The following is a 27,592-nucleotide window of genomic DNA, read 5'->3' on the forward strand; positions in this document are numbered from 1 at the left end:
TTCTTGCCAGGCACAGGTGACTCATGCCTCTAATCCTAGCTACTCAGGAGGCTGAATCTGAGGATCACGATTCAAAGCCAGCCAGCCTAGGCAGGAAACAGACATTTCCAATAAATGACCAGAAAACCAGAAGTGGCGCTGTGGCTCAAGTGGTAGAGCACTAGCCTTGAGCTGAAGAGCTTAGGGACAGCGCCCAGGCCCAGAGTTCAAGTCCAATGACTGACACCCCCCCCCCCAAAAAAAAAAAAGTCATTCTGACTCCAAGGCAACAAGGAGTCCTTTTAGGCTGCATGTTGAGGCTCAGTCTGAGATGGATTGTCGCAGAGCTTCAGTGAAGTGGGAAGCTCCCTGGGCTGAATTGGTAGGGGAGCCTTCCTGGAGGAAGTGTCATTGTAAGTATGAAGGATGAACGATGTTGGTCTCCAAATGCTAGGGTAGACAGGAAAGGGGCTTGCAAAGCAGTTTGGGGGGTTGGGCTTGAGGGCCAGGAGCTTTGGAGGTAGTTGGTGGAATATTGCTGTGACAGTCACAGGAGACACAAGAAAAGGAACTAGACATGTATTAGCCTTGCCTCCAGGCAGTGTGTGCTGGAAGGGCAGGAAGAGGCAAACCTGCAGAATATGTTGGGTATGGACTATTGGGACTCTTTATAGCTCCCCTGTGGACTGAGGGAAGGGAGGGTGGTAGAGATGTTGCCTGCTGCCCCACCCTGGGTATGCAGAGGCCTACCTCTTCCCTGATCAGTGAGGAACACCAGACATTTAGAAGGCTCTGGTAATAGCCAGAACCCAGACAGAAAAAGCATGAGTGGCAGTCTTGGAGACCCAGATTGGCATCCAGCTGGGCACCCCTGCATTTGAGGCCTTGGGTACCCCACCTCATCTCTACAAGTGTGTTGCTTTAGATCAGCGGCTGCAGAGAAGTGTCCTCGTTGAGCAATTTTGACCCACAGAAGTCTTTAAACTTAGAAGTGGTGTGATTTCACTAATGTCAGCTTCTGCAGAACCTCAACCACCTGACAGCCAGAACCTGCACCACCTTGGGACAAACGGCAGGAGCTGAAGAGTGGTTGGCCCATGGGTCCCACAAGGCACCTGGTTGGCTGCAGCCCCTATTCCTGACATGGAGGCCTCAGTCCGTTGTCATCTGTCATCACACCCATGCTGCTCTTAGTATAGAAATGGAATTGAGGACATGGTGGGGGGAAGGGGGGGGGGGGACGGGAGCTGGAACACAAGGAACTTGTGCTTTAGAACTGCAGGCAAGTCTCTTCTCAGAAGTAAGTAAGAGTATTTGCATATTGAACGTGCCACCCAAAATGTCTGTGTCCACAGGCCCCAGTCTGGACCCCTGGGGCTGCATTGTCTTCTTCCTGATGGGTGGATTTAGGTTCTTCAGCCTTATAGTGAGCTGACTTCATCCCCACAGAAGAGCTAGGAACCAGAACATTCTACTTACTACATTTTATTCTCAATGTGCACTATGGCCCAGCCCTGATGGCTGCTTACAAGCTAGCTGAGCAGGGGACCTGGCATTGGCTGGGGTTGCAGGTGTTGAGCAGAGAAACTGCCCCTCCTTGGGGAGTGAGGTGGAAAAGGCCTGAGGGGAAAGGTCAGCAAACGTGCAGCCTAGGGTTTGGGGTAGTGTCCCTCCTCCCTGCCCATGAACCTAGATAATTGATGTTAGGGACTGCAGTGATGTGATCAGGAGTCCACCTCTGGCTTTGCATCCATGCCAACAGATGGGAGTGGACAGGCTGACAGCCCAGGAGGGGCTGCAGGGATGGGAACTTGGGGGACACTGGAGGCACAGGGGAGGGGCTGAGGCAGAGGGGAGCAGGAAACCCGTGGTCACACAAAGCTGGCTGGGTGCTGGAGATTTCTGCTATCTTCACATGATGACTGGAAAAAGAAGAGGCAGGTTGAGGTTAGGGGACGCTCATTTGTTGTCCTTACCCGTTCCTAGCATCACAGAACCACAGAGCAAGAAGACTTGACATACCTTACATACCCCTGTTGAGCTCAAGTAGTGCCCATCAGAGGCTCAAGTAACCTCCCCTAGCATGTCTCCCTCCCCCCCCCCCCCCACGCCATCACTTTACGATGAGATGTGGGAGAATGGCCAGTGGTCATGCTGTGCAACTAGGGATGGCTGCAGGTGACCCCTACTCCACCAGGCCTTACCTTGGCCCAAATCCTGCTTTGTCACACCCAGCCCAGAAGACTGGTCCTCCATGTCCAGTGGCTCTACAAAGAAGCAAGTCAAGTTGTTACTTGCAGGTGTCCAATAACATCCTTCCTAAAGATGCAGGCCTGCAGTACAGGAGTGTAACTGGGGGCCAAGTAGGGTGGTACAGGAGTAGGGAGGTCTGTGGGACTCCCGGTGCATGGAGAGATGTGTGGGTGTGAGAGGAGACATGGCAGAGACAGAAGGATGGCTGGATAGGTGGAAAGGGCAGGACACGTGACAGAGCCAACCACCCGGAAGCTGACATCCCCAGTACCCTGACCCATGGGCACAGGGGGGACCTCTTGCCCCTCAGCTTTCCTAGTCCTTCCTCGTCCTTCAGCTGCTGGCATCTTGGCCCCTGCTTACCACTGCAGTTATGGTGCCCACGGCTCCTGGTGTGGGGGATCTCGGTGCCATTGGGGAAGACGCACCAGCAGTAGCCAGTGCTCCCATGGCACTGGAGTGGCATATAGTTGCCATTCTCATCACATTTGGGACGGAATGTGCCGGGGTGGACGGCAGGGATGTGGCTGACCTCTTCCTGGCACTTGGTCAGTACTGAAGCGACAGGCATGATGGAGACAGTGAGTGAGTAAGCTCCGGCTCTGCAAGACCCACACACTGCTGCTGTGGGCCTAGGATTTGCACTAGTAGCTTCTCTTTACCAACTGCACAGATGGAAAACGGAGGCCTACATAGGGTCCTAGACTAAAGAGGGAGTGGAAGACTGTGTGGCTAATTCACTCTAGAACTTGACTGTGTCTGTCCTTCCTTCCCTTTTTCTTTTTTTTTCTTGCTTTTTTTTTTTTGGGGGGGGGGTGGTCCTGGGATTTGAACACAGGGCCTAGGTGTTTCTGAGCTTTTTTTTTTTGCTCAAGGTTAGCACTCTACCACTTCAGTCACAGCTCCATTTTCATCTTTTAGGTGGTTCACTGGAGATAATGAATCTCAAGGACTTTCCTGCCTGGACTGGTTTTGAACTATGATCCTCAGATCTCAGCCCCTTGAGTAGCTAGGATAACAGGTGTGAATCACTGGCGCTGGACTAATCTTGACCATTTCTTATCCCCCGTGGTTCTGGAAGAAAGCAGCCTACACCTTGAGAATTCTCAGCATGCTACTATTGGGAGCACCCAAGTAGAAGTCAGAAGTGCCCTTTGTTAATGCAAAGAGGTGAAGTAGCAAGGGTCACCTCTTCTGTATGTTGAAAGGGATCACTCACTGGGCTAGGGCCAGATGAGCCATTGGCCAGTCCAGTCTTAGAACTGCACAGTGAATTAGAGAAGTGGGGTGTTGGGAATGCAGCTTTAGGGCTAAAGCATCTTGGTATGTGATGTTGCTGAGGTGGGAGACACCCAGGGCCCTTTCCAAGTGGTGAGGACAGGAATTCCTGCCTGGTAGGCTTTAGGTTGCATTTGCTCCAGAACATCATGTGATCACCCTCCTAGAGTGAGGTGTAGGCTAGGTTTGAGCTGTGTCTATACCCCATGGCATATGTGGTGGGCAAAAGCAAACCCACAAATAAGATGGGGCCAGGGCAGCTGAGCCCAGAGACAGGAAGTTGTGAGGATGGGAGGTGGCATGATGCAGTCACCTGGGACAGCTGGAAATCCTAGCACCCTGTAGGCCCACCCTACCTTTGGTCGGAGCCTCAGTAGGCTTCTCTTCCAGGGAGTTCTTGCTCATTTCAAACAGGAGCCACTGGTGCATCCAGTTCTCAAAGACCTGGTGGGGATAAAGCAGGTGGTTAAGCCTGGTAGCCATCATGGAGCCCTACCCCGTTCAATATGCTGTACTGGGCCAGGCCCCCAGGAACAGAAACATGGTGGCTCAACACCTGGAGTCCACTGCAGCCTGGGTCCGCCTTAAAAGACCCTCAGGACTCTGTCCACGTGGTTCTGTGACTCCAAGTGTTCTTTGGTGCTCAGAGTTTTGTAGAAGCTGGCCCTGCAGCCTCATGAGAACGGCTCACAGCCCTCCCCTCCTTCCACTTAGGGCCAAGTCTCACAAGACATCAGGGAAAAGAGGGTTCCAATGCATGGAAGCCTGCTGACCTTCCAGTTCAGGTTGTCCATGGTGTTTTTCAGGTGTTTCAGGTTCTCTGGGAAGTTCCCTTTCAGCTGTGGGTATACCTGCAGGGGGTTAGACCTCTGCAGAGGAGCAGAGCAGAAAGAAGGTTAAAAAGAGCTCCCTGGCAGGCAATGAGAAATATGTAAGTTATGTTCCTTTGTCCTTCACTCTAAGGAGTGAGCTGTACTAAGCCTGGACCTTGGACTTTAGCCATGATAGGGGCTGAGCCTTATATATAGGATAGAAGCCTGGGCCATGGGCTGGGAAGGTGGCTCAGTGGTAGAGCACTTGCCTTGTATGCTCGAGCCCCTGGGTTTGATTCCTCAGCACCACATAAGAAAAAAGCCAGAAGTGGTGCTATGACTCAAGTGGTAGAGTGCTAGCCTTGAGCTGAAGAGCTGAGGGACAGCACCCAGGCCCAGAGTTCAGGCCCCACAACCGGACCCAAAAAAAAAAAAAAAGAAGAAGAAGCCTGGGCCATATATCCTATGCAGCTGCAAGGCCCCGGGCTGGGAGTTGGGGTCCAGCTTCCAGAACACCTCTACCAATATCCCTAGCCTTCTACTTCCAGACAAGCATCTTCAGGTTTCTACCTCAAAGAAGACCACCACCACCACCACTTCCCCCCCCCACACACACACACACATGGGCTTTCCTCATACAGCCACTATAGTTCCCTGTCACCTGGTCACTTTTCTGCCTTCTATACTAACCAGGAGCTGGTTAGGCCAACAGCCTTGCATAGTGCCTGGCACAGCAGAGACATGCAACAAAAATTTGGGAAGGTGCCAGGTACCAATGGCTCACACCTAGCTACTCTGGAGCCTGAGATCTCAGGATAACAATTCAAAGCCAGCCCAAGCTGGAAAACCTGTGAGACTCTAATCTCCAACCAACCTCTAAAAAATCTGGAAGTGCATCAGATGCCAGTGGCTCACGCCTATAATCCTAGCTACTCAGGAGGCTGAAATCTGAGGATCACAGAAGCCAGAAGGCAGAAAAGGCCAAGAGACTCTTAATCTCCAGTAAACCACTCAGAAAAAGCCAGAAGTGGAGCTGTGGCTCAAGTAGTAGAGCACTAGCCTTGAGCACAAAAGCTCAGGGACAGCATCCAGAGCCAGAGTTCAAGCCCCAGGTCCAGCACCAAAAAAAAAAAAAGGCAGGGAAATCAGGGTGTCTAAGCAAGTCATCCCCAAGATTTTGGCCTGTTTCTACATCTCAAAAATGGTGGCGAGGGGAAGCTGGATTAAACAGGTCTCCTGTGGGTGAGTTTCAGTGAGGCTGGTGTGACGTGGGCCCCCTGTTTGGTAGAGGGGCACCTACTGGCTCCCACACTCACCAGGAGCAGGTGCATCACATGGTCCTGGGTGGTGTTGCCATATTTGGTAGCATTCTGCGGGGGCTGTGGAAGGAGAGGACAGCATTATTAGCCTTGGCTCAGAGGAGAGGGAGCCTGAAGCTGGGGTCTGGATAAGAGTCAGGTCCAGGAACTCAGTTCACCCCAGCCACTTCCAAACATGGGAGCTGGAGTGTATGTCACTACCTTTCTGCCTCTGTGTCCTCATTGGTTACACTAGCATAAGTGTAATAGTGTAATAGTTTTGTGAACAGAAATAGTATTAGTAAATGAAATCAAAGACTTGGAGGAAGAGTAAGGACTATAAAACGCTATGGAAAATAAGTACTTTGTGAACCAGACTGGGGGAGAGAAAGGTACTGGGCCCTCCTAGATGACCAGAATAGCTTTGCCCTCTCACCCTGAGGTGTGCCCTACTCCTCCCCAGCGGAGAAGACTTCTCCCCTTGGCACCTGTCCTCCATCCAGGCTGGACAGCACTCCCCTCCCTCTTCCCTCAGCTGTCCTTACCCCGTGAAGCAGACTCTCCATGGGCAGTGCCTGCATCAGCATGGGGGTAGCCATCCGAATCTGGTTCACCGGCTTGGGGGCTGGAGGGAAGGGAGTACAACATGAGTGTGGTCCCCGTGCCCAGGAGGGGTCAGGGACTGATCTTAGCCCCCAAGGGAGAGGACAGTGGCCTGGTTAGGTACAGAGGTGTGCTCTCTAAGGTGAGAGACAGTGGGTGGTGAGGAAAGTGGATACACACGCTTAGGAAGCTTCATGCGCAGGTTCTCCAGCTGCAGGTTCTGGGAGGTGACTGTCAGCTTGTTCAGCCGGCCCTGCTGCTGATACAGGAAGTAGGCAGTGGTGGCCTGGCCAGCCAGGAGCAGAGCCACCAGGACTGAGAAGCCTGTGTACAGGGCTCCACGGCTGCACTTCCTGTAGAGAGAGGAGTTTAAGTCAGAGGATAATGCAAGGAGCTGTTCCAGTGACAGACAGAGTGTAAGGGAATATGTCTGTTAGCCACCCTAGCAGACACACGTTAAACCCATTCACTGAGCTCCCGGTGGACGTGCAGCTTAAAGACACTCCCAGATTCTTTCAACCACTCAGGTTCCTAAAGTCCTCTTAAGTAGAAATCCCAGAGCTTCCCTTGGACTGTTTGAATGAGAAGGAGTCAAGTTCCTTGCCCTCTTGGCACCTAGTTGTGCCATCTTGCAGTCAAAGTAGGAGTGCCTCCTTTGTTACCTCTGCCATGAGGACCTTTCGAGGATCAAGGCAACCCTCGCTGTTGTTTTTTATTATTTTTATTATCATTATTATTACTTTGGGGGACAGTCCTGGAGCTTGAACTCAAGGTCTAAGTGTTCTCCCTGAGCTTCTTTTTGCTCAAGGCTAGAGCTCTATCACTGGAACCACAGCTCCACTTCTGCCTTTTTGGGTAGGTTAGTGGAGATAAGAGTCTTACAGACTTTCCTGACTGGGCTGGCTTCAAACTACAATACTCATATCTCAGCCTTTTGAGTTGCTAGGATTACAGGCCTGACCCACTGATGCCTGGCTTGAGTTGTCGTTTTGTTGTTGTTGTTAGCAAAAAGGTACAAGCCATTTACCATATAAGGAGTGTCCCTCCCGCGCCCCACCCCCTGCCCATCCCTGGGCAGTGAGATCAGATTTAAGGAGAAAAAGGAAGGAAAAGTGGACCATTAGAAAAGGGGAAGTGGAGCCTGGACATTCTAAGACTTTGGCATTATCCCTCAGGGACATTCCTACACCAGATTTTCTGTGTGTCCTGGACAGCCTTTGAGCCCTAGTGCTTTCATCTGCCTCAGCTTTGGCTTTCTTCTTGGAAACAAGATCTAACAATGAGCACAGAATTATCTCATGGTGATATCTGCAGAGCTGTAGGCATCTATGCCTAGCTGAACTACTCATGTTCTTTGGACTGGTCAGCTGCCCAATGAGGGATGGTCAGACCCTCAAACCTCAGGGAGCCCTTGCAGCTGTAGGCCTTGGATAAAGTTTCAGGGTGCAAACACATGTTACTATACAGGACCCTGTCCTCCCTCCACTCACCCAGTGAGGGGACTACTGGGATCCTGTCATCATCTCAACAGATCCCCTCAAATTCATCTGATGCCAATGTGATGATGAATGGGAATAGAAGCTTTGGCAGAGGGACTGGGTTTTTTTTCTCCCTTCTGCTTTCTGCCTTGTAAAATCACAGCCAGATGCAAACACTTGATCTTGGGCTTCACAGTCTCCATTATGGTGAGGGATCAATTTGTTCGTTATAAACTACCAGCCTTTGGTATTCTGTTACAGCCGCTTAAACTGGCCAAGGCACACCCTGCTAGAAATTGTCCAGATGCATCCTTGCCCCCTTCCTTACTCCAGGGAGGATAGTTTTAGGAACCGCTTAAGATACCCTTCTGCCTAGTAACTCATGATGTCACAGACATGGCTGATTCTCATTGGCTCTATGCTTGCCAGCCCCCCTTGCTTCCTGTTCTAAGGTCCAGGACAAGGGAGAAACACTATTGTAAGGGGAAAGGGAGGAGATCAGCAAGAGAGGGAAACAAATTCCACTTCTTGACCTTCCCAAAGGATGAGCCTGGGCTCTAAAGCCAGTAACAAGTTTAGTTCAAGCTTCATCACCTGCACTCAGGCACCCCAGAGTACAACCTACACCTAGTTCTAGTCCTGGCTTTTCCTCACACCATGTGAGTTTATGGAAGCCCAGGGCCTTCTCCTCTCAAAAAGCAAATAAAACCGGGCTCCAGTGGCTCACACCTTTAATCTTAGCTACTCAGGAGGTTGAAATCTGAGGATCACAGTTCAAAGCCAGCCTAGGCAGGAAAGGCCATGAAACTCTTATCTCCAATTAACCACCAGAATAAAACAGAAGTGGCATTTGTAGCTCAAGTGGTAGAGGACTAGCCTTGAGCTGAAGAGCTAAAGGACAGCACTTAGGCCCAGAGTTTAAGCCCCATGACCGGCAAAAAAAAAAGAAAAAGAAAAAAGCAAATAAACTGACAGATTCCTATTGAAAATGAGATCATGTAACCTGGCTTGGAATCCTGGCTCTGTCACTTACTTAGCATTGGGACCATGGAAAAAAAATCACTTAGCCTAACACAGAGAAAGAGGATTAACTAAAAGAGAAGTAAATAAGAAAATGGAGTAACATTCTTGGCTCATAGTGAGCATGTTATTAATGCTCTATAGGTAAATAAAGTACTATTCTCAGAGGAGCTAATAGTTAAGGTGAGCATCAGACTTCCTTCCTCTTTATGCCTCTGGTTGTCTGTCCCCTGGCTCTGCTAGAATGCAGCTCTTGTCACTTCCCCTTTTCACTTCCTCCTTTGCTTTGTCTCCTTGTGGAATTAAAAAAAAAAAAGTAATTGGCCAAAGTCAGGAGCCAATCAGAACTAGCAAGAACCATGATGTAGCTGTTGCCGGGCAGAAGTGTTCAGGAAAGGCTCTGAATGAGGTTTGGTCTGTGATGGCCTGAGCACACAGGGCTAGGTCAGTTTTTAGAACCAAAGTGAAAACTAGAGAAACTGACGGGCCACCCTCTGAACACTGAGTCCACATGGATCTGCAACTCACTGGGTGGCCTATGGTCAGAAGAGTACATCTCTGCTCCCCACAAATCCTGCCTTCTAAAGGGAGCTCAAATTGAAGTCAAACTAAGTCCTGGTTTAAATGCTGTCTCATGGGCTGGCTCACTGGTAGAGAGCTTGCCTTGCATGCATGAAGCGCTGGGTTTGATTCCTCAGCACCACATAAGCAGAAAAAGCCAGAAGTGGTGCTGTGGCTCCAGTGGTAGAGCACTAATCTTGAGCTGAAGAGCTGAGGATCAGCGCCCAGGCCCAGAGTTCAGGCCCCACAACCAACAAAAGAAAAAAAAATTTTTTGTCTCAAGTACACCAGCTGTGTGAGCTCAGGAAAGTTAATTAACAATATAAGCCCCAATTTTGTATAAAAATGGTGATGAATATGCCCAACTCAAGATCACAAAGAATGAAGTTTAGCTTTTGGTTACTGCCTGGGATGTAACCAGATAAACAGTTGATGAGGACTGGTAACCAGCAGAATAGACGAGAACTATTATTGGGACCATGGTTATTATTACTGAGACCTATAGAGAAGCAGTGATTTATCCAAGGTCCAACCATGGCACTAGCAGAAACTGGACCCGAATCCATTCCTCACAACAGATAGGAGGAGATGGGATCCCATAGGATAGCCATGGGAGTTCACAGGCTGCTGCTCTAATACTCTATAGTTACCTTCACATGACTTCTTTCAGAGTCTCTCTCAAGCTCCTGTCTGCCTGGCAACAGCTGACATCACATCTGGCTGCAAGTCTCTACAGATAACAAATTACTTCCTGAAGTAATGGGTATGGGGGCGGGCAGCTGAATTTTAGTCACATTTAGGGAGTTTCAGGGGGAAATACATGGTTGAGGCAATCTTGTGTCTGGGATAAGGGCCAGGGGTTCTCTAGATAGCCGTGCCAACTTTTTGCTGTGAAAGAGGGGTCCAGTGCACCATATGCCCTACATTGACCCTGAGCCCCTTCTAGAAACTCAGTCAGGGCTCCTGCATGCACTCTGAGCTGCACTGTGATCGCAGACGCTTTCCTCTGCCCCTCACAGAGAGGCTGATTCCCTTCACTCAGATACCTGTGCCCACTGAAATTGGGGAATTCTGTGAGGAACTGCTTCTAGCATCCTCTTTTAGAAACTTCCTCCAGGGGCTGGGAAGGTAGCTCAGCGGTAGAGTGCATGCCTTGCAAGCATGAGGCCCTGGGTTCGATTCCTCAGCACCACATAAACAGAAAAAGCCGGAAGTGGCGCTGTGGCTCCAGTGGTAGAGCGCTAGCCTTGAGCTGAAGAGCTGAGGGACAGTGCCCAGACCCAGAGTTCAGGCCCCATGACCGGCAAAAAAAAAAAAAAGAAAGAAACTTCCTCCACTAGGATCCAGAACATTTTTAAATTTGGTCCAAATTTTCTAACCTGGGATTTATAGCCCAGCTTCAAGGGTGATAGGTGAAATTCTCAATAGTGAGCAGCTCTAGGAGGCAAATTCGGGCTTTCTTCTGATTTTCAGAAGTGAGGAGGGAGAATTGTACAGAGAAATTGACAAACCCAGGGCTCCGAAGGTAGCTCAGTGGTAGAGTGCTTGCCTTGCATGTATGAGGCCCTGGGTTTGATTCCTCAGCACCACATAAGCAGAAAAAGCCGGAAGTTGCTAAAATGGTAGAGTGCTAGCCTTGAGCTGAAGAGCTGAGAGACAGCGCCCAGGCCCTGAGTTCAGGCCCCATGACCAGCAAAAAAAAAAAAAAAAAGAAGGAAAGAAAGAGAGAGAAAGAAAGAAAGAGAGAGAGAGAGAAAGAAAGAGAGAGAGAGAAAGAGAAAGAAAGAAAGAAAGAAAGAAAGAAAGAAAGAAAGAAAGAAAGAAAGAAAGAAAGAAAGAAAGAAAGAAAGAAAGAAAGAAAGAAAGAAAGAAAGAAATTTACAAACCCTTGCTCATTTTCAAGGGAGGGAACTAAGAACCAGAGGGGACAGAAACTGGCTCAAAATCACTCAGAAAGTCAGTGTTGGCACCAAAGAGTCAAGGCCACCTTCATGTGGTTCAGACCAGTGTTCCTGGATACCTGCAAGTCTGAATTATCTAGAATTTGCCCTCTTCTGGTGTTCACACATACCTCTCCTGGGTTCCAGGGCGCTGACCCAAAATGGGCAGTTGCTCGTGGTTAGAGATTAAATCATTCTGGTCTTCCATGGCTCTGGCCTCTGGTCTTCCCCACGGTCTTTGCTGCTGCTGCTGCTGCTACTGCTGCTGCCTCCACCACCAAGTAGTCTGGGACCCGAGCCTCTGCTCACTTCTTAAAGTTGGTGCTGAGGAGGAATCTGATTGGTCCACAGGAGGACACTCCACCTACCTGGTAGATGTGGAAGTGAAAGCCACCAAGTTGGAAATACCCCACTCAAGCAAAGTTGCCTCTTATCTGGGGGGAGGAAGGGGCAGGGGAGCTCCCCAGGCAGGTGGAAAGGCCAGCACAATCTCATTGGCTGACCAGGAATCTCATCACTTGTTTCCAGGCAGACCTTTGGATTCATAAGGCTCTTTGGATGTTTCCAGAAACAGGCAAACAAATATTCTCCCTTGACAGGAAATCACTTTGAAGCAGAAAGTCTTTTATTTGTCTTCGTTTCTCATGGGGCAAGGAGGGTATATGTCTCCCCTGTGAGCTTAGATAAGGTCTCTTCTCCCTTACCTAACATGGACTCAGCCCATCTGAGAGTATTGGTGTGAAGGCTCTAACAGTAATACTTGCCACCATTTACTAAACCTCCTTTGTGTCAGACACAGTGACTGTCATGCTCATGTTGTAGTACCTTCGTTCCAGGTGGAATCCCTGAGGCCTGGAGCCCTTGTGTTCTTAGCTGTTCTACTCTCTTCCTAGTACTGAAATTATGTGGTTCAAATGCAGGAGAATGGGGGCCTCTTCAGGGAGTGAAAAAGGAAGAGCTGGCAAAGGGCTCAGGAGAGATTTAACATATTGGCAAAGTTTTATCACCTTGTCTCTGTACCTGTACACTGACACAGTAAGAAATATGTTTGATCTCTGTCTCTAGTTCTTGACACAACAGCTGCTAAGACCTTGGAATTTTGGAGTGATGTTTATTGGTTGTTTTTGTACTAGTACTGGGTTTAAGCTTAAAGCCCTGTCCTCTTACTTGGCTTTTTCACTCAAGTCTGGCTCCATGTGGAGCCATGCCTCCACTTCTGGCTTTTTGCTGATAATTGGAGAAGAGTCTCAGATTTGTCTGTCCAGCCTGGTTTGAACTCAAATCCTCAGATCTCAGGCTCCTGAGTAGTTAGAATTTCAGGAATAAGCCACCAGTGCCCAGCTTTAAAATGTCATTTTGGGGCTAGGAATGTGGCTTAGTGGTGGAGTACTTGCCAGCATGCATGAAACCCTGGATTCAATTCCTCAGTACCACATAAACAGAAAAGGCTGGAAGTGGTGCTGTGGCTCTAGTGGTAGAGCACTAGCCTTGAGCAAAAAAAGGGCAGGCTTAAGCCAGGTGCTGGTGGTTCCCACCTGTAATCCTAGGTACTCAGGAGGCTGAGATCTGAGGATCATTGGTTCAAAGCCAGTCCAGGCAGAAAAAAATCCCCATGAGACTCTTTTTTTTTTTTTTAATTTTATTTTATTTTATTTGAGAACATACTGTACAGAGGGGTTATAATTACATGGGCAGGATTATGCATACATTTCTTACCAAGCATTGCAGCCTCCTCCTTTGTTTACCCTTCACCTCCCTTCCCAGCCTCCCCCCTCCCCCCCACCAAATCCTTCCCCCCCTCGCCCATGAGACTCTTATCTCCAATTAACCACTCAAAACTGGAAGTGGCACTGTGACTCAAATGGTAGATGGCTAGCCTTGAGCACAAAGAGGCTCAGAGACAGCACCTAGACCCTGAGTTCAAGCCCTACGACCAGCAAAAAAAAAAAAAAAAAAAGATGTCTTTTTGGCCAAGTTTCAGTGGCTCATACCTGTAATCCTAGCTACTCAGGAGGCTGAGATCTAAGGACTGAGGTTCCAAGCCTGTCCAGGCAGGAAAGTCTGTGAGACTCTTATCTTTAATTAATCACAGAAAGAGCTGGAAGAGGAGCTGTGACTCAGGTGGTAGAACACTATCCTTGAGCAAAAGGAGATCAAGAACAGCGCCCAGGCTCAGAGTTCAAGTCCCAGCACTGGCAAAAAGAAAAACAAGATGGCTGGTGGCTGAAAGCTGCCCATCAGCTTCAGGATGGGGACTGGTTGCCAGAGGAACCAACCACGTGAGGAAAGGCTTGGGACATTGAGGGAGGAGAGGGAATGAAATGGAGTTCAGTCACTGCTGGTCAATTATTTCTTCATGTCTTCATCATGGAACTTCCATAAAATCTCTCAACAGGGCTTCTGTGCCCCTGCCCCAGGAGAGGGGCTCACCCCATTCTACAGATTTTCTTGTGCCAGAAATCCTTCCCATACACCTCACCTGGTATACCTCTTTATCTGACTGGTCTTATGTGTCCTTCCTAATCCACTGGTAATAGAGCAATGTGAGCCCGAGTGCTTTACTCCCTCCCAGAAAACAGACTGGAAGCGTCTTCCCAAATACAAGGAACAGAAGCCAGGACTTTTTCTTCTGTCACCATCCTGAACCCCAAGACTGGTGAATGATAGCACCTGTTGGGGAAAAGATTCAGTTGCAGCTAAGGTGGGAAATGTCCAAGCTGCAGGCCATGGAAGGCCTAAGAAGGCATTTGGTCTGGCCTGGCCAAGGCAACTGTAGGAAGGTTTCAAAGTTCAGTCAATCCAGAAACTTTATTCATAGCAACATAAAGTTATATTAAGTGAATCCCAAGGATTTGGAAGGACAATCAAGGAATGTCCACCATAGGAGAGACAAGTACACAACAGGCTGCTCAAGTGTACTTGCCATTAGCTCCCCGTAGCTAGTCCACCTGTATTGTGGTGACTCAAGCTAGTCAGTGCCAGATAGGCTGAGAGTGTACATGTGAGAATGTTAACACACTGTGGCAAAACTACAGATCCATGATGAGAGAAGGTGCAAGGAAATGTCTCCTCTTCAGGTTGATGATCTTGCCTCCAAGATCAACGATGTTGTTGATTTCCCTGTCAATATAGATAACTCCAAACCAACATTTGTCTGTATATCTAAGATCAAGAATCCTTAAAGAACCTGGGCACCTGTGACTTATGCCTGTAATCCTAGCTATTCAGGAGGCTGAAATCTGAGGATCACAGTTCAAAGCTAGCCCAGGCAGGAAAATCTGTGAGACTCTCATCTCCAATAAACCACCAGAAAACCAGAAGTGGTGCTGTGGCTCAAGTGGTAGAGTGCTAGCTTTGAGCTGAAGAGCTGAGGGACAGTGCCCAGGCCCAGAGTTCAAGACCCATCACCAAAAAAAAGAAAAAAGGGACAGCACCTAGGCCTGGGGGGAGGGGGATGCGCATGCATGCATGCATGCGCGCGTGCGCACACACATATACACACACACACACACACACACACACACACAGAGTGTTAGTTTGACCCATCTCACCACTGCACATCAGATTCCTGACTTAGCACAAGATATTTTAAGACATTGAAGGGGGGCTGGGAAGGTGGCTCAATGGTAGAGCGCTTGCCTCGCATGCATGAGGCCCTGGGTTCGATTCCTCAGCACCACATAAGCAGAAAAAGCCAGACGTGGCACTGTGGCTCAAGTGGTAGAGCACTAGCCTTGAGCTGAAGAGATGAGGGACAGTGCCCAGACCCAGAATTCAGGCCCTACTACCAACCAAAAAAAAAAAAAAAAAGACCTTAAAGGATTCTGCAGGAGGTTTCTCTCTGGCTTGTAATGAGACATGCACTTAACACCTGCACAGCTGGCTTTGTGTGTGGGATAACTACAGTATGACAAGCAAGAACTACTGTCATTAGGAGCTATGCATGGCACTACAAGAGGTGAGGACTTGTTTAAGAGACTTGTTTTTACCAATTAAAATCTTGAGCAAGTATTTAAAAAGTTAACTGGGGGCTGGGAAGGTGGCTCAGTGGTAGAGCGCTTGCCTTGCATGCATGAGGCCCTGGGTTCGATTCCTCAGCACCACATAAGCAAAAAGAAAAAAGCCGGAAGTGGTGCTGTGGCTCAAGTGGTAGAGCGCTAGCCTTGAGCTGAAGAGCTGAGGGATAGCGTCCAGGCCCAGAGTTAAGGCCCCACAACCGGACCAAAAAAATAAAAATAAAAAAATAAAAAGTTAATTGGACACCCGTAGCTCACATCTATAATCTTAGCTACTTAGGAGGATGAGATCTGAAGATTGTAGTTCAAAGCCAGCGCTGGCAGGAAAATCCATGAGACTATTAGCCCCAATAAACTACTAAAATAGCTAGAAGTGGAGCTCAATTGGAAGAATGATAGCCTTGAGCAAAAGAAGCTCAGGGAAAATGCTGAAGCTCTGAATTCAAGCCCAGGACCAACACACACACAATAATTTCAGTGTTTTGTTTTGTTTGCCAGTATTAGAGCTTGTACTGAGGGCCTCATGTTCTCATGTGCTTATTTTACTTAAAATTGATACTCTTAGCTTAGGTGGCTCACGCCTGTAATCCTAGCTACTCAGGAGACAGAGATCTGAGGATCACAGTTCAAAGTCAGCCTGGCAGGAGAGTAGTGAGACTCTTATCTCCAATTAACCACGAGAAAATCGGAAGTGGTGCTGTGGCTCAAGCAGTAGCACTTGCCTTGAGCTGAAGAGTGCAGGGACAGCACCCAGGCCCAGAGTTCAAGCCCCAAGACCGACCAAAAAAAATTTTTTTTGATTCCCTGGACTGGCTTTGAGCTGTGATCTGTAGATCTTAGGTTCCTGAGATTATAGTCCTGAGCCATCAGTTCCTGGTTTATTTCAGTTTTTTGGGTTTTTTTTGCCAGTCCTGAGTCTTGAACTCATTGCCTGGGCACTGTCCTTGAACTTCTTTTTGCTCAAGGCTAGCACTCTACTAATTGAGCCACGGTGCCACGTCTGGCTTTTTCTATTTATGTGGTACAGAAGAATCAAACCCAGGGCTTCATTCATGGTAGACAGTACTCTACTACTAAGCCACATTCCCAGCCCTTATTTCAGTCTTAATCCAAATAACTTAATAATATGTCATTTCATCATATACTAAGAAAGTCTTTGTGCACAATCATTGCAGTTCAACAATGTGATGTCAACAGTAGAGTCATACACACATTTTTGTTAAAAGCAGTTTAACAGCTGTCAGTTTAAGGAATTATTGAATGATCTTGACTTGGAGTATGGAGATCTTGCTTATCACCATCAATGGCACAGAAACTCATGAGGTTTTTATGAACTGAAGCATCAAGTTAAGCAGTTCATGGAGACAAAAGGAAGACCTGTCGGAAAACTCAGTGATAGCAAGCGGCTGTGTGACCTAGGATTTACACTGAACATTTCCAAGTACCTCCCAGAGCTGTGTGGCAAACTACAAGGCTCCACTCTGCTTCTTACCCTTGGTTTTCAAAAGTGAAGTAATCACCTGTAATCCTAGCTACACAAGAGCCTGAGACCTGAGGATTATGGTTCAAAGCCCGCCTGGGCAACGAAAGTCCCTGGGCAACGAAAGTCCGTGAGACTCTTATCTCTAATAAACCACCAGAAAACTGGAAGTGGTGCTGTAGCTCAAGTAGTAGAGCTCTAGCCTTGAGCTGAAGAGCTCAGGACAGCGCCCCGGCCCAGAGTTCAAGCCCCACAACCGACAAAAAAAAAAAATACGGTGAAGTCATTTGAAGCTTAAGGCTGTGGAAAGCGCCATTTGAAAGAAATTACCAGAGCACATTTCCCCGCCACGGAAGGACAAAAGGCTTCCATATCACTTGAATATGCCGGTGAATGTGTAAAACTAACTGAAGCATTTAGTGAAAGAGTCAAGAATGTGAAAAGTAAACAGATGGAACTGAACATCTTCACTTCACCATTCAAAGTGGAACCAGCTGACATGCCTGAGAATTTACAACAAGAAATTATTCACCTGCTAATCGATGATGAGTTGAAAGCTAGATACCACAGCCTCACACTGCTTGAGTCCTATTGGTGTTACATAAGCCATGATGAATTTCCCACTTAGAGGAGACAAGCATCGAAACATACATCTGTGTTCACAACTTACTGCTATGAGAAGTTGTGTTCAAAACTTATTATCCCAAATAGTTGTGTGAGCTCCAGATGAATGGATGCAAACCTGCAAAAGCAGGACCAGCTAGCACCATCAGCACCAGCTAACATCACATCAAAGAGACACACTTTCAGCATTAGGAGTGAATTAATTAAATGTTTGACTAAATATATCAGGCTGGATTTTTTGTTTTTGTTTTTGTCAGTCCTGGGGCTTGAACTCAGAGCCTGGGTACTGTCCTTGAGCTCTTTTGCTCAAGGCTAGCGCTCTCCCACTTTAAGCCACAATGCCACTTCTGGTTTTCTGATAGTTAATTGGAGATTAGAGTCTCACAGACTTTCCTGCCTGAGCTAGTTATAAGCAGTGATCCTCAGATCTCAGCCTCCTGAGTGGCTAGGATTATAGGCATGAGCCACCAGGCTCCACAGGTTGTTTTTGTAAGCTGATAATTCTATATTGCTCCCAAACAATTACAAATATCCAAATGGCTCTTGGCAGAAAAAAGAGTTCTGAGCCAGACGCCGGTGGCTCATGCCTGTAATCCTAGCTACTCAGGAAGCTGAGATCTGAGGATCATGGTTAAAGCCAGCCCAAGCTGGAAAGTCCACGAGACTCTTATCTCCAGCAAACTACTCAGAAAAGGCTGGAAGTGGCTCTGTGGCTCAAGTGGTAGAGTACTAGCCTTGAGTACATAGAGCACAGGGACAGCACCTAGGCCCAGAGTTCAAGCCCCACGACCAACAAAAAAGAAAAGGAAAGAAAGAAAGAAAGAAAGAAAGAAAGAAAGAAAGAAAGAAAGAAAGAAAGAAAGAAAGAAAGAAAGAAAGAAAGAAAGAAAGAAAGAAAGAAAGAAAGAAAGAAAGAGAAAGAAAGAAAGAAAGACAGGTTCTTTACCCCTGCTTTAGGGATGTCTTCCCTTCTCTGTTCATTGGCCATTGCATAAAATGTCCTGCCTGCTCCTTCTAGAACTATTTATTTATTGGTGAACACAGGAAAAGAAACTGCACATTTGGAGATAGTTCAGGCAATAGAATGGAGCTGACTTCTCTGGGGATTATGATTATCACAGGAGGAGGCACCCAAAAATTCTGAAATTGGGGTTCCCTAGTGAAAGCCCCAGGACTGGCAAAAAAAAAAAATGACTGAAACAACTAAACAGAAAAAAAATGGTGAGAATAAATTATTTTACCTTAGGGAGATAAAGGGCAGGTCTGCATCCATGTTTCAGAACAAGATGTTATGAAAATGTAAGCACTATAAAATAAAAACATCCCCCAAGAAAAAGCTCTTAAGAATACAGTCTTGCCTTTATATTTTTAGTATAAATGGCATGTGAATGTAATCCTAGCTACTGAGGGGACAGAAAGTCCACGGGAGCCTAGGCAAAGGCACATGAAAAACAAACTAAAGCAAAAAGAGTGGGAGGTGTGGCTTAAGTGGTATAATGCTTCTCTAACAAATATGAAGCCTTAAGTTCAAACCTAAGTACTACCAAAAATCAAAACAAAGGCAGACATCAAGCAATCAGTAAATGGAAGATTTTTTTAAACCTTATAGAAAATAGGCCACAGGTATTTTTTTCAATCAGAGAGAAAAGATAAGAATGTTAAAAACTAAGCTGGGTGCTGATGGCTCACGCCTATAATCCTAGCTACTCAGGAGACTGAGATCTGAGGATCGTAGCTCAAAGCCAGCCCAGGCAGGAAAATCCCTTATCTCCAGTTAATCACCAGAAAATGCGAAGTGGTACTGTGGCTCAAAGTGGTAGAGTGCTAGTCTGAGAAAAAGAGCTCAGGGACTGCTCCCAGGCCCTGAGTTAAAGCCCCCAACCACTACCACCAACAACAAAGAATATTAAAACTAGTTTAGAGCTGGGAATGTGGCTTTGTGGTAAAGTGCTTGCCTAGCATGTTAGAGGTCCTAGGTTTGATTCCTCAGTACTACATAAACAGAAGAAGCCAAAAATGTCGCTATGGTTCAAGTGGTAGAGTGCTAGCCTTGAGCAAAAGGGACAAAGCCCAGGCCCTGAGTTCAAGCCCCAGGACTGGCAAAACAAACAAACAAAAACAAAAAACAAAAAAAACTAGCCTAAAAGGACCAACACCCAAATATGAGTTCCAGAAATAGAGAACAGAAAAAAACAGAAGAGAAGAAACAACTCAATACAATTTCCAGAACTCAAGGACAGAAATTTCCAAACTGAAAAGGCCCATTGAGTACAAAGGACATGAAAGTAATTCCATAGCAGGGCACATCATTGTAAAAGTTCCAGAAAAATAAAGAGGGAGGGAAAATCTACCACTTTTCAGAAGGAAAAAAGCAAGATGGATACAAAAATCAGGAACCTTTGATTTCTCTGTAATAACCCTGGAAACCATAGATAAACAAGGCCTCATCATTGAATAGGGAATGTCATTAAGACCTCTGCAGACTCTTTCTCCCATGATTTCCTTCCTCCACAAAATGGAGGAATTTTCCAAGGATAAAGGAAGACATGAGAGACAAGAAGCTAAAATTCCTCTCATGACAGAAGACAAGGAGCTCTAGGATACCAGTGAGAACTCCCAAGAGAAAAAGCAGCAGGGGGGCTGGGAAGGTGGCTCAGTGGTAGAGCGCTTGCCTTGCATGCATGAGGCCCTGGGTTCGATTCCTCAGTACCACATAAGCAAAAAGAAAAAAAGCCAGAAGTGGCGCTGTGGCTCAAGTGGTAGAGCGCTAGCCTTGAGCTAAAGAGCTGAGGGACAGCGCCCAGGCCCAGAGTTCAGGCCCCACGACCGGACCAAAAAAAAAAAAGCAGGTCCAGATTGGGTCAGGCCTAAAGGCCTTAAAGACATACCCTCAACAAGGTAAAAGGATAACAAGCTGAAGTAATCTTTGTCTGAATGTACTGACAGGCAATTTAGGTCATTTTTTGGAGAGTATGAGATTTGAATTATATAATAATTTCACAGAAGATGAAGCAAAAGAAAAATCAAGATCCCTATTATTTCTTGGGAAGACAGAAATCAATAGTAAAAATGAAATCTATAGAAAATGAATAGCAAACACAGTTGAGCTCTGCTATGGATAACATTCCCATTACCACACATGGTAGATATTGAATTCTACCAAACAGCAGAAACATACCCTGAGGATGAAATGACAAGAAAGGAGACGCGGGTGTAGAGGGAGCAGGGGAGGAGAGAGAATTAAATTTTCATTTTCCATCGTGAAAAGCCAACCAGAGAATGTCGCAAGTAACAAAATCAGGAAGCAAGAATACCAGAAAGTTATTCAGAGATATGGCGGTAAATAACCAAGAGAGAATCATCTGGACAAGTATGAAAGTGTAATGAAAAGGAGGCTGAGGACCTGGTGTGTTTCACAGCAAGCCTTGAAGAATATTTGATTCTTGAAACGGTGTGAATTCATCACTTTGATTCAAAGTAAAACTAAATTTAAAAGAAGGAAAAAATACATCAAAGTCAATAGATTCTGAGCTGATTGTGGTAAAATGGCCGTCCATGCCCTCACTCTGTGAGGCAGGATAGGACGAGCTAAGGATGGTCCCAGGTCATCCCAGAGAAGCTGTCTCCTAACACTGAGTTTCCAGGGTAGACTGAGTCATGGCTCCCTTTATCACTCCTAACAGGGTACGAGGTCACAATCTCCTAGTTGACCCACAAACCCACCACTGTCCAGTAGAAGAGCTTAATGCCACCTGGGGAGGGAAGGCAAGTAGTAGGAAGGAGGAAGACGGACGCCATACCCTCCATGGAGTTGGGTGTAGTGACACACAGTTCCTCCATTGTTCTAGGGCAAAATCTAACTGGAGAGGGGAAAGGAACTGGCCCAGGGTCACCCTGCCAGGTCCTCAGAGCTGGCACCGGCCCTAAAGTGTGGCACAAAGTTTCAAAACCAAACTTGGGACATAGGAGGGCTAAGGAAAAGAATGAATATTATCAAAATAGTTTATTTGCAGGTATGAAAACAAAACAATGAGCTGAGTTACAATGGTTCATACTTGTCATCCTAGCTACTCAAGAGGTTGATTATCTGAAGATCACAGTTTGAAGCCAGGCTGGGCAGGCAAGTCCATAAGACTCATATCTCCAATTAACCACCAAAAAGTTGGAAGCAAGCTGGGTACTGGTGGTTCACGCCTGTGATCCAAGCTACTCAAGAGGTTGAGATTTGAGGATCATGGTTCGAAGCCAGCCCAGGCAAGAAAGTCCTTCAGACTTTTATCTCCAATTAACCACTCAAAAAACTGGAAGTGGTGCTGTGGTTCAAGTGGTAGAGTGCTAGCCTTGAGCACAAAGAGGCTTAGGGACAGTACCAGGCCCTGAGTGCAAGCCCCACAACTGACAAAAAAAAGCTGAAAGTAGAGATTTGGCTCAGTGGTAAAGTACCTTGAGGGAAGAATCTAAGGGACAGCACTCAGGCCCTGAGTCCAAGCTCCAGGAGCAGCACACACACATGCACATGTATGCACACACACACACACAGAGAGAGAGAGAGAGAGGAGAATGAGATGGTGGAGAGCAAAACAGTTGAATGGGATATGTTGTATATGTGTATGGAAATGTCACAGTGAAACTTCAAGGGAAGTATACGCTAATTGAAAATAATAATAAAGATAGAATTGGGATATAGCTGAGGAGTAGAACACTTTCCTTGAATACACAATGCCCTGGATTTGATCCTGAATACATAAAAAACGAATTGACATTTAAACCTTTCTTTTAAAAAAAAAGCCTGCAAATGATCAATATAGAAAAATGTTTGTTAATAATTAAATGTGGGGCTGGGAAGGTGGCTCAGTGGTAGAGCGCTTGCCTTGCATGCCTGAGGCCCTGGGTTCGATTCCTCAGCACCACATAAGCAAAAAGAAAAAATCCGGAAGTGGTGCTGTGGCTCAAGTGGTAGAGCACTAGCCTTGAGCTGAAGAACTGAGGGACAGCACTCAGGCCCAGAGTTCAGGCCCCATGACCAGACCCCCTCCCCCCCCAAAAAAAAACAGCTACTAAAAAAAATTGAAATGACAATATTTGGCTCATTTTGTAGCCTGTATTATACTTACTTTCTTTCTGTGTGTCTGTCTTTCTTTCTTTTTCTTTCTTTCCCTTCCTTCCCTTCCTTCCTTCCTTCCTCCCTTCCTTCCTTCCTCCTTCCTTTCTTTCTTTCTTATTCTTTCTTTCCTTTGTTTTTGTGCCAGTCCTATTGTCCTTGACCTTCTTTTGCTCAAGGCTAGTACTCTACCTCTTGAGCCACAGTACCACTTCTGGCTTTTTCTGAGTAAGAGTCTCATGGACTTTCCTGCCCTGGCTGGCTTCAAACTGGGATCCTCAGATCTTAGCCTTGTGAGTAGCTAGGATTACAGGCATAAACCATAGGCACCTGGCTGTGTATTATATTTCTTTTTTATAGGTTTGTTCATTTTCAGCAGGGAGAAAAGATTTGAATTTTATGGGCTTTGTTTGTCTCTTGAAACCATCATACCTGAACTACAAGAGTTTCTTGAACTTCCTTTCAACAAAGATGAAGAAACTCAACCCAGTAAGAAATGGGCAATTATAAGCTCACAACTATAATCCTAGCTACTCTAGAGCCTGAGACCTGGGGATTGAGGCTCAAAGTCAACCCAGGCAGAAAAGTCTGCAAGACTCCATCTCCAAATAACCAGCAAAAAAATCTGGACTGGAAACATGACTCAAGTGGTAGAGTGCCAGCTGTGAGTGGGAAAAACAAACAAACAAACAAAAAAAGAGCATGACGCCCTGAGTTCAGGCCCTAATCCCAGCACAAAAAGAAAGAAAAGAAGGAAGGAAGGAAGGAAGGAGAGAAGAAAGAGAAAGAAAGAAAGAAAGAAAGAAAGAAAGGAAAGAAAGAAAGAAAGAAAGAAAGGAAGGAAGGAAGGAAGGAAGGAAGGAAGGAAGGAAGGAAGGAAGGAAGGAAGGAAGGAAGGAAGGAAGGAAGAAAGAAAAAGAGAGAGAGGGGCTGGGAAGGTGGCTCAATGGTAGAGCGCTTGCCTTGCATGCCTGAGGCCCTGGGTTCGATTCCTCAGCACCACATAAGCAAAAAGAAAAAAAGCCGGAAGTGGCACTGTGGCTCAAGTGGTAGAGCACTAGCCTTGAGCTGAAGAGCTAAGGGACAGCACACAGACCCAGAGTTCAGGCCCCACGACTGGACTCCCCCCCCAAAAAAAAAAAAGAAAGGAAGGAAGGAAGGAAAGAAAGAAAGAAAAGAAAAAGAAAGAAAGAGAGAGAGAAAAGAAAGAAAAATATAGATATTGGGCTGTACTAAAAACCATGAAATCAGAACTCAGGCACCTCCAAGGCCCACAACTTCCTGTCATAACAATGCTGCCACCTGGTGGTCATCTTATATAATGCTCTCTTGACTAATGGACTCCCTGCACACAAGACTCAATTATCTCCTTCTCTCTGAAAATGCTAAGACAAGGGAGGGTCCACTCCTCACGACTTTATTTTTATTTTTATTTTTGTCGGTAGTGGGGCTTGAACTTTGGGCCTGGGCGCTGTCCCTCAGCTCTTCAGCTCAAGGTGAGCGCTCTACCACTTGAGCTACAGCGCCACTTCCGGTTTTCTGGTGATTTATTGGAGATAGGAGTCTCACGGTCTTTCTTGCCTGGGCTGGCTTTAAACCGCGATCCTCAGATCTCAGCCTCCTGAGTAGCTAGGATTACAGGCGTGAGCCACCAGCGCCCGGCTCTCCTCACGACTTTATTGACAGCCTGAGTGCTCTGAGGCCCAGCCTGCTAGGGATGAGCTTGTGTGGTGATTAAGGATACAATCTGTAGTTATAGACAAGTACAGATTTGACACTTGGTTCTGCCCCTTTTCTAGCCCCTTTCTCATCTCAAAGCAATTAAATGAGATAGCTGTAATTTGAGTCAATAAATATTTATAGAACACCTAACACTGTTTCAGGTGCTAGTATAGAACAGTGACCTAAACAGACAGCTCCAATAGCCTAAGGCCTGTAGTTTTGGTTTTGTTTTTTTTTTTCTTTTTCTTTTTGCCAGTCCTAGGACTTGAACTCAGAGCCTGGGCAGTGTCCCTGAGTATCTTTTGCTCAAGGCTAGTACTCTATCACTTGAGCCACGCCGCCACTTCTGGTTTTTTCTGTTTATGTGGTACTGAGGAACTGAGCCCAGGGTTTCAGGCATGTTAGGCAAACACTCTGCCACTACGCCACATTCCAAGCCCAGGCCTGTAGTTTTCTAAGTGAGGTCTCTGAACCATCAACATCAGCAGAACTTAGTAATGTATCCTTGATCTACTGAGACAGAAGCTGAGGATATGAGGCTTTACAATCTGAATCTAATATGTGTTCTTTTCTGGAGTGCACTGAACTCAGGGGAAGACACTCACGTCTATCAGGGGAAGTTAAGGGCTATACATGTGGCAGAAAAATAGATTGCTGGAGGAAAATGCTAATGATAGCCAGGGGAGATCCAAAAGCAAGCACCCAGAGGAAGTATCTCCATACAGCCACATTTTAGGAAAAATCTTCCTGGTCCTGTATGATTTGACTTTGGTAACTGCTTCTCTGGACCAAAGGCACACACCCCGTCATCATCCATCCAGGTGATTTCTGGCTGCTGAGAAGCCAGAAACAGTTGGCAGGGCTAGTGCTGTATCTTAGGTAGAATCAGAGGAAGTTGTACAGAAATAGTCCCAATGCAACTGTTTTATAATAACTTTAGCTTGATTTAGCAGTTAAGTAATTCTTCCTCCAGCTGACTCTAATTTGCCATTTAACATATCCATTGAGTATTTAATTTCAATGATCATATGATCATATGCAGTCTTGAGAATTTCCTTTGGTTCTTTTCAAATAATACAGAGAGAGAGAGAGAAGAGAGAGTACGTGCTTGCTGGCTCATTTCTATCCTGTTGCATATTTTTCAGCATTTTATTTATAGTTATCTTTCATTGTGATTCTAATATCTGAAGTCCTTGGGAAACTCTAAATCTGTTTCATATTTCCACTGTCTCCTGTTCTGGTGCTTATTTGGACCTGTATTTGTTTTATCTAATTTGTTGGAAATCAGAGGGCTCAATGGGGCATGGCTTCCAACACTGCTGTGCTTTCACTTCTGCCAAGAACTGAGGCAAATTTGTCCAGAAATCTTAGTATTTCTGGTTCAATATAAACATCAAGTTCATTTGGCTCCCTGACCTTAGGCCTGGGAAAGGATGTGAAAACAGACTTGACCTAACCTCTAGACCACTGTATTTGTTCTCAGGGCTAATGCCTCTGTGTGCTTAGCCATTTCATCTGGATGGCCCTTTCCTCTCTCTTCAAAGGCCTTGGAAATTCCCTTCACTTTTTTGATTTTTTAATTTTTTTTTTTTTGGGTCCAGTTGTGGGGCCTGAACTCTGGGCCTGGGCACTGTCCCTCAGCTCTTCAGCTCAAGGCTGGCGCTCTACCACTTGAACCACAGCACCACTTCTGGCTTTTTTCTTTTTGTTTATGTGGTGCTGAGGAATTGAACCCAGGGCCTCAGGCATGCAAGGCAAGCGCTCTACCACTGAGCCAACTTCCCAGCCCTCCTTCACTTTTTTGGAGCTCTAGGTTGAATGTTTTGTTTAAATGTACTCTATCAAGAGTACTTCAAAATACTGACGTGGCTCAACTACAGAAGGTAGAAATCCATTCATCTGATATACTTCATCCATCTTTATGGAGTCCCTACTTTGTGTAGAACCTGGGCTCGGTATCTGTGGGGGAAGTAGATATAGAGCAAAGTGTACTTCTTGCCCACAGCAAAAAGGGAAAATGGGCATTACTTTTTTCTGTGAGTACTGGGGCTTGAACTCAGTGTCTCAATGCTCATGCTTGGCTTTTTGCTCAATGATGGCATTTTACCACTTAAGCCACACCTCTACTTTTGGCTTTTTGGTGATTAGAAGATGACTAGCAGACTTTCCTGCCCAGACTGGTCTTGATCTTCAATCCTCAATCTCAGCCCCCTGAGAGGCTAAAATTACAGGTGTGAGCTACTAGCACCTCATGGAAATGGGCATTATAATAAGGTTGCCACTTGGGAATAGTGGTGCTTTGGGAGAACGAGGAGGAATGAAGAATATAACTGTGAGAACAATTCTAACAGATGAGCAGAAGGTGGTGAGGCCGGATGGAGAGATGCTGAATGAGCCAAGCTGGAGGAATGGGGGAAGCATGGGCCAAAGCTGAAGGCACGAGGCTGAAGGGTGTGGCCAGGCCACATTTCCATCCGGATTCCATTTTGAAGAAACAGGGTGGGCAGTGTCTAAACAGAAGGGAAGAACCAGTAGCTTTATTTTATTTACTTAGTTTTTTTTTTGCCAGTCCTGGGGCTTGAACTTAGGGCCTGGATACTGCCCTTGACCTCTGTGCTCAAGGCTAGCACTCTACCACTTGAGCCACAGCGCCACTTCTAGCTTTTTCTGTTTATATGGTACTGAGGAATTGGACCCAGGGCTTCATGCATGCTAGGTAAGCACTGTACCACTAAGCCACCTTCCCAGCCTCCCATTAGCTTTCTTTTATTTTGTGGTACTGGCAATGAACTCAGATGAAGCAGGAAGTACTCCACCCCAGAGCTACATTGCCTGGCAGATTCAAGTTACACAGCAGCAAGGTGGTTTAGTGACAGGAGGGGCCAGAAGGAAGAGAGGGGACTATTTCAGCTCATGGAAGAGCCCATAGCCAGGAGAGAAAGTGGAAAGAGGGGCTGTCTCCAGGGATCTGGGCCGTCAGCTGTAGGCTCCTCTGCTAAGGCTGGGCTGCTTTTCCTTGTTCCCTAAGCTCAGGTGGGCAGCACCCCATCCATTTCCTTCAGCCTGCTTCAGTAACCCAGTCTGCTAGGTTCCAAGCTGAGCTGCATCACAGTTTGGCTCTTTGCAAACAAAACCCTGAAAGGATCTGCTTTCAAAGGGATGCTGATTGAATCCCTGGTTACCAGGAAACAGCAGGACAAGCTGCAATGTCCCATCACAGAAGATAAAGAATGCTCCAGTAACTGCCAAGCCTTCTCCCACCAGGACTCCAGCCAGCTGTCCTTGATGTGGCCTGGCACAAGAACTGAGCAGATGTAGGAATAGCAGCAGCTTCTTTGGTGCTAGGCACTCGTCCTATGATCCTTTTGGGCTGCGTCATCACACGAGTTCTCACTTTATGGCTGAGAAGGGAAACATTTGGGCGAAC

General features: G+C 46.6%; 1 protein-coding gene across 2 annotated transcripts; it reads right to left on the bottom strand.

The window, feature by feature from the left end:
* Positions 1 to 1,448: 1,448 nt before the first annotated feature.
* On the bottom strand, positions 1,449 to 11,551 carry Cd74 (CD74 molecule). 2 transcript variants are annotated; one of them, XM_042691911.1, is made up of 9 exons: positions 11,354 to 11,551; positions 6,404 to 6,576; positions 6,166 to 6,245; positions 5,639 to 5,701; positions 4,284 to 4,379; positions 3,867 to 3,954; positions 2,596 to 2,787; positions 2,184 to 2,246; positions 1,449 to 1,901 (listed from the first exon to the last, which is right to left on the bottom strand). In XM_042691911.1, exons 1-9 carry the CDS (start codon positions 11,428 to 11,430, stop codon positions 1,891 to 1,893), a joined length of 843 nt encoding a protein of 280 aa, XP_042547845.1. In that variant the 5' UTR covers positions 11,431 to 11,551; the 3' UTR covers positions 1,449 to 1,890. The 2 variants fall into 2 exon arrangements, with proteins under 2 accessions (XP_042547845.1, XP_042547846.1); XM_042691912.1 differs by lacking the exon at positions 2,596 to 2,787 and having other exon boundaries at positions 11,354 to 11,520.
* Between the last annotated feature and the right edge of the window lie 16,041 nt (positions 11,552 to 27,592).

This window comes from Dipodomys spectabilis, unplaced genomic scaffold (genome assembly GCF_019054845.1).
Source record: "Dipodomys spectabilis isolate Male_0828 unplaced genomic scaffold, ASM1905484v1 ptg000147l, whole genome shotgun sequence".
NCBI lineage: Eukaryota > Metazoa > Chordata > Mammalia > Rodentia > Heteromyidae > Dipodomys > Dipodomys spectabilis.

Excerpts from the sequence above, each read along its gene's own strand:
- Cd74 (XM_042691911.1), bottom strand. The coding sequence starts at position 11,430 with ATGGAAGACCAGAATGATTTAATCTCTAACCACGAGCAACTGCCCATT. Across the intron at positions 3,955-4,283 it reads TGGACAACCTGAACTGGAAG|GTCTTTGAGAACTGGATGCA; the intron begins GTCAGCAGGCTT and ends TATCCCCACCAG. Across the intron at positions 2,247-2,595 it reads TGGGCACCATAACTGCAGTG|AGCCACTGGACATGGAGGAC; the intron begins GTAAGCAGGGGC and ends GCTTCTTTGTAG.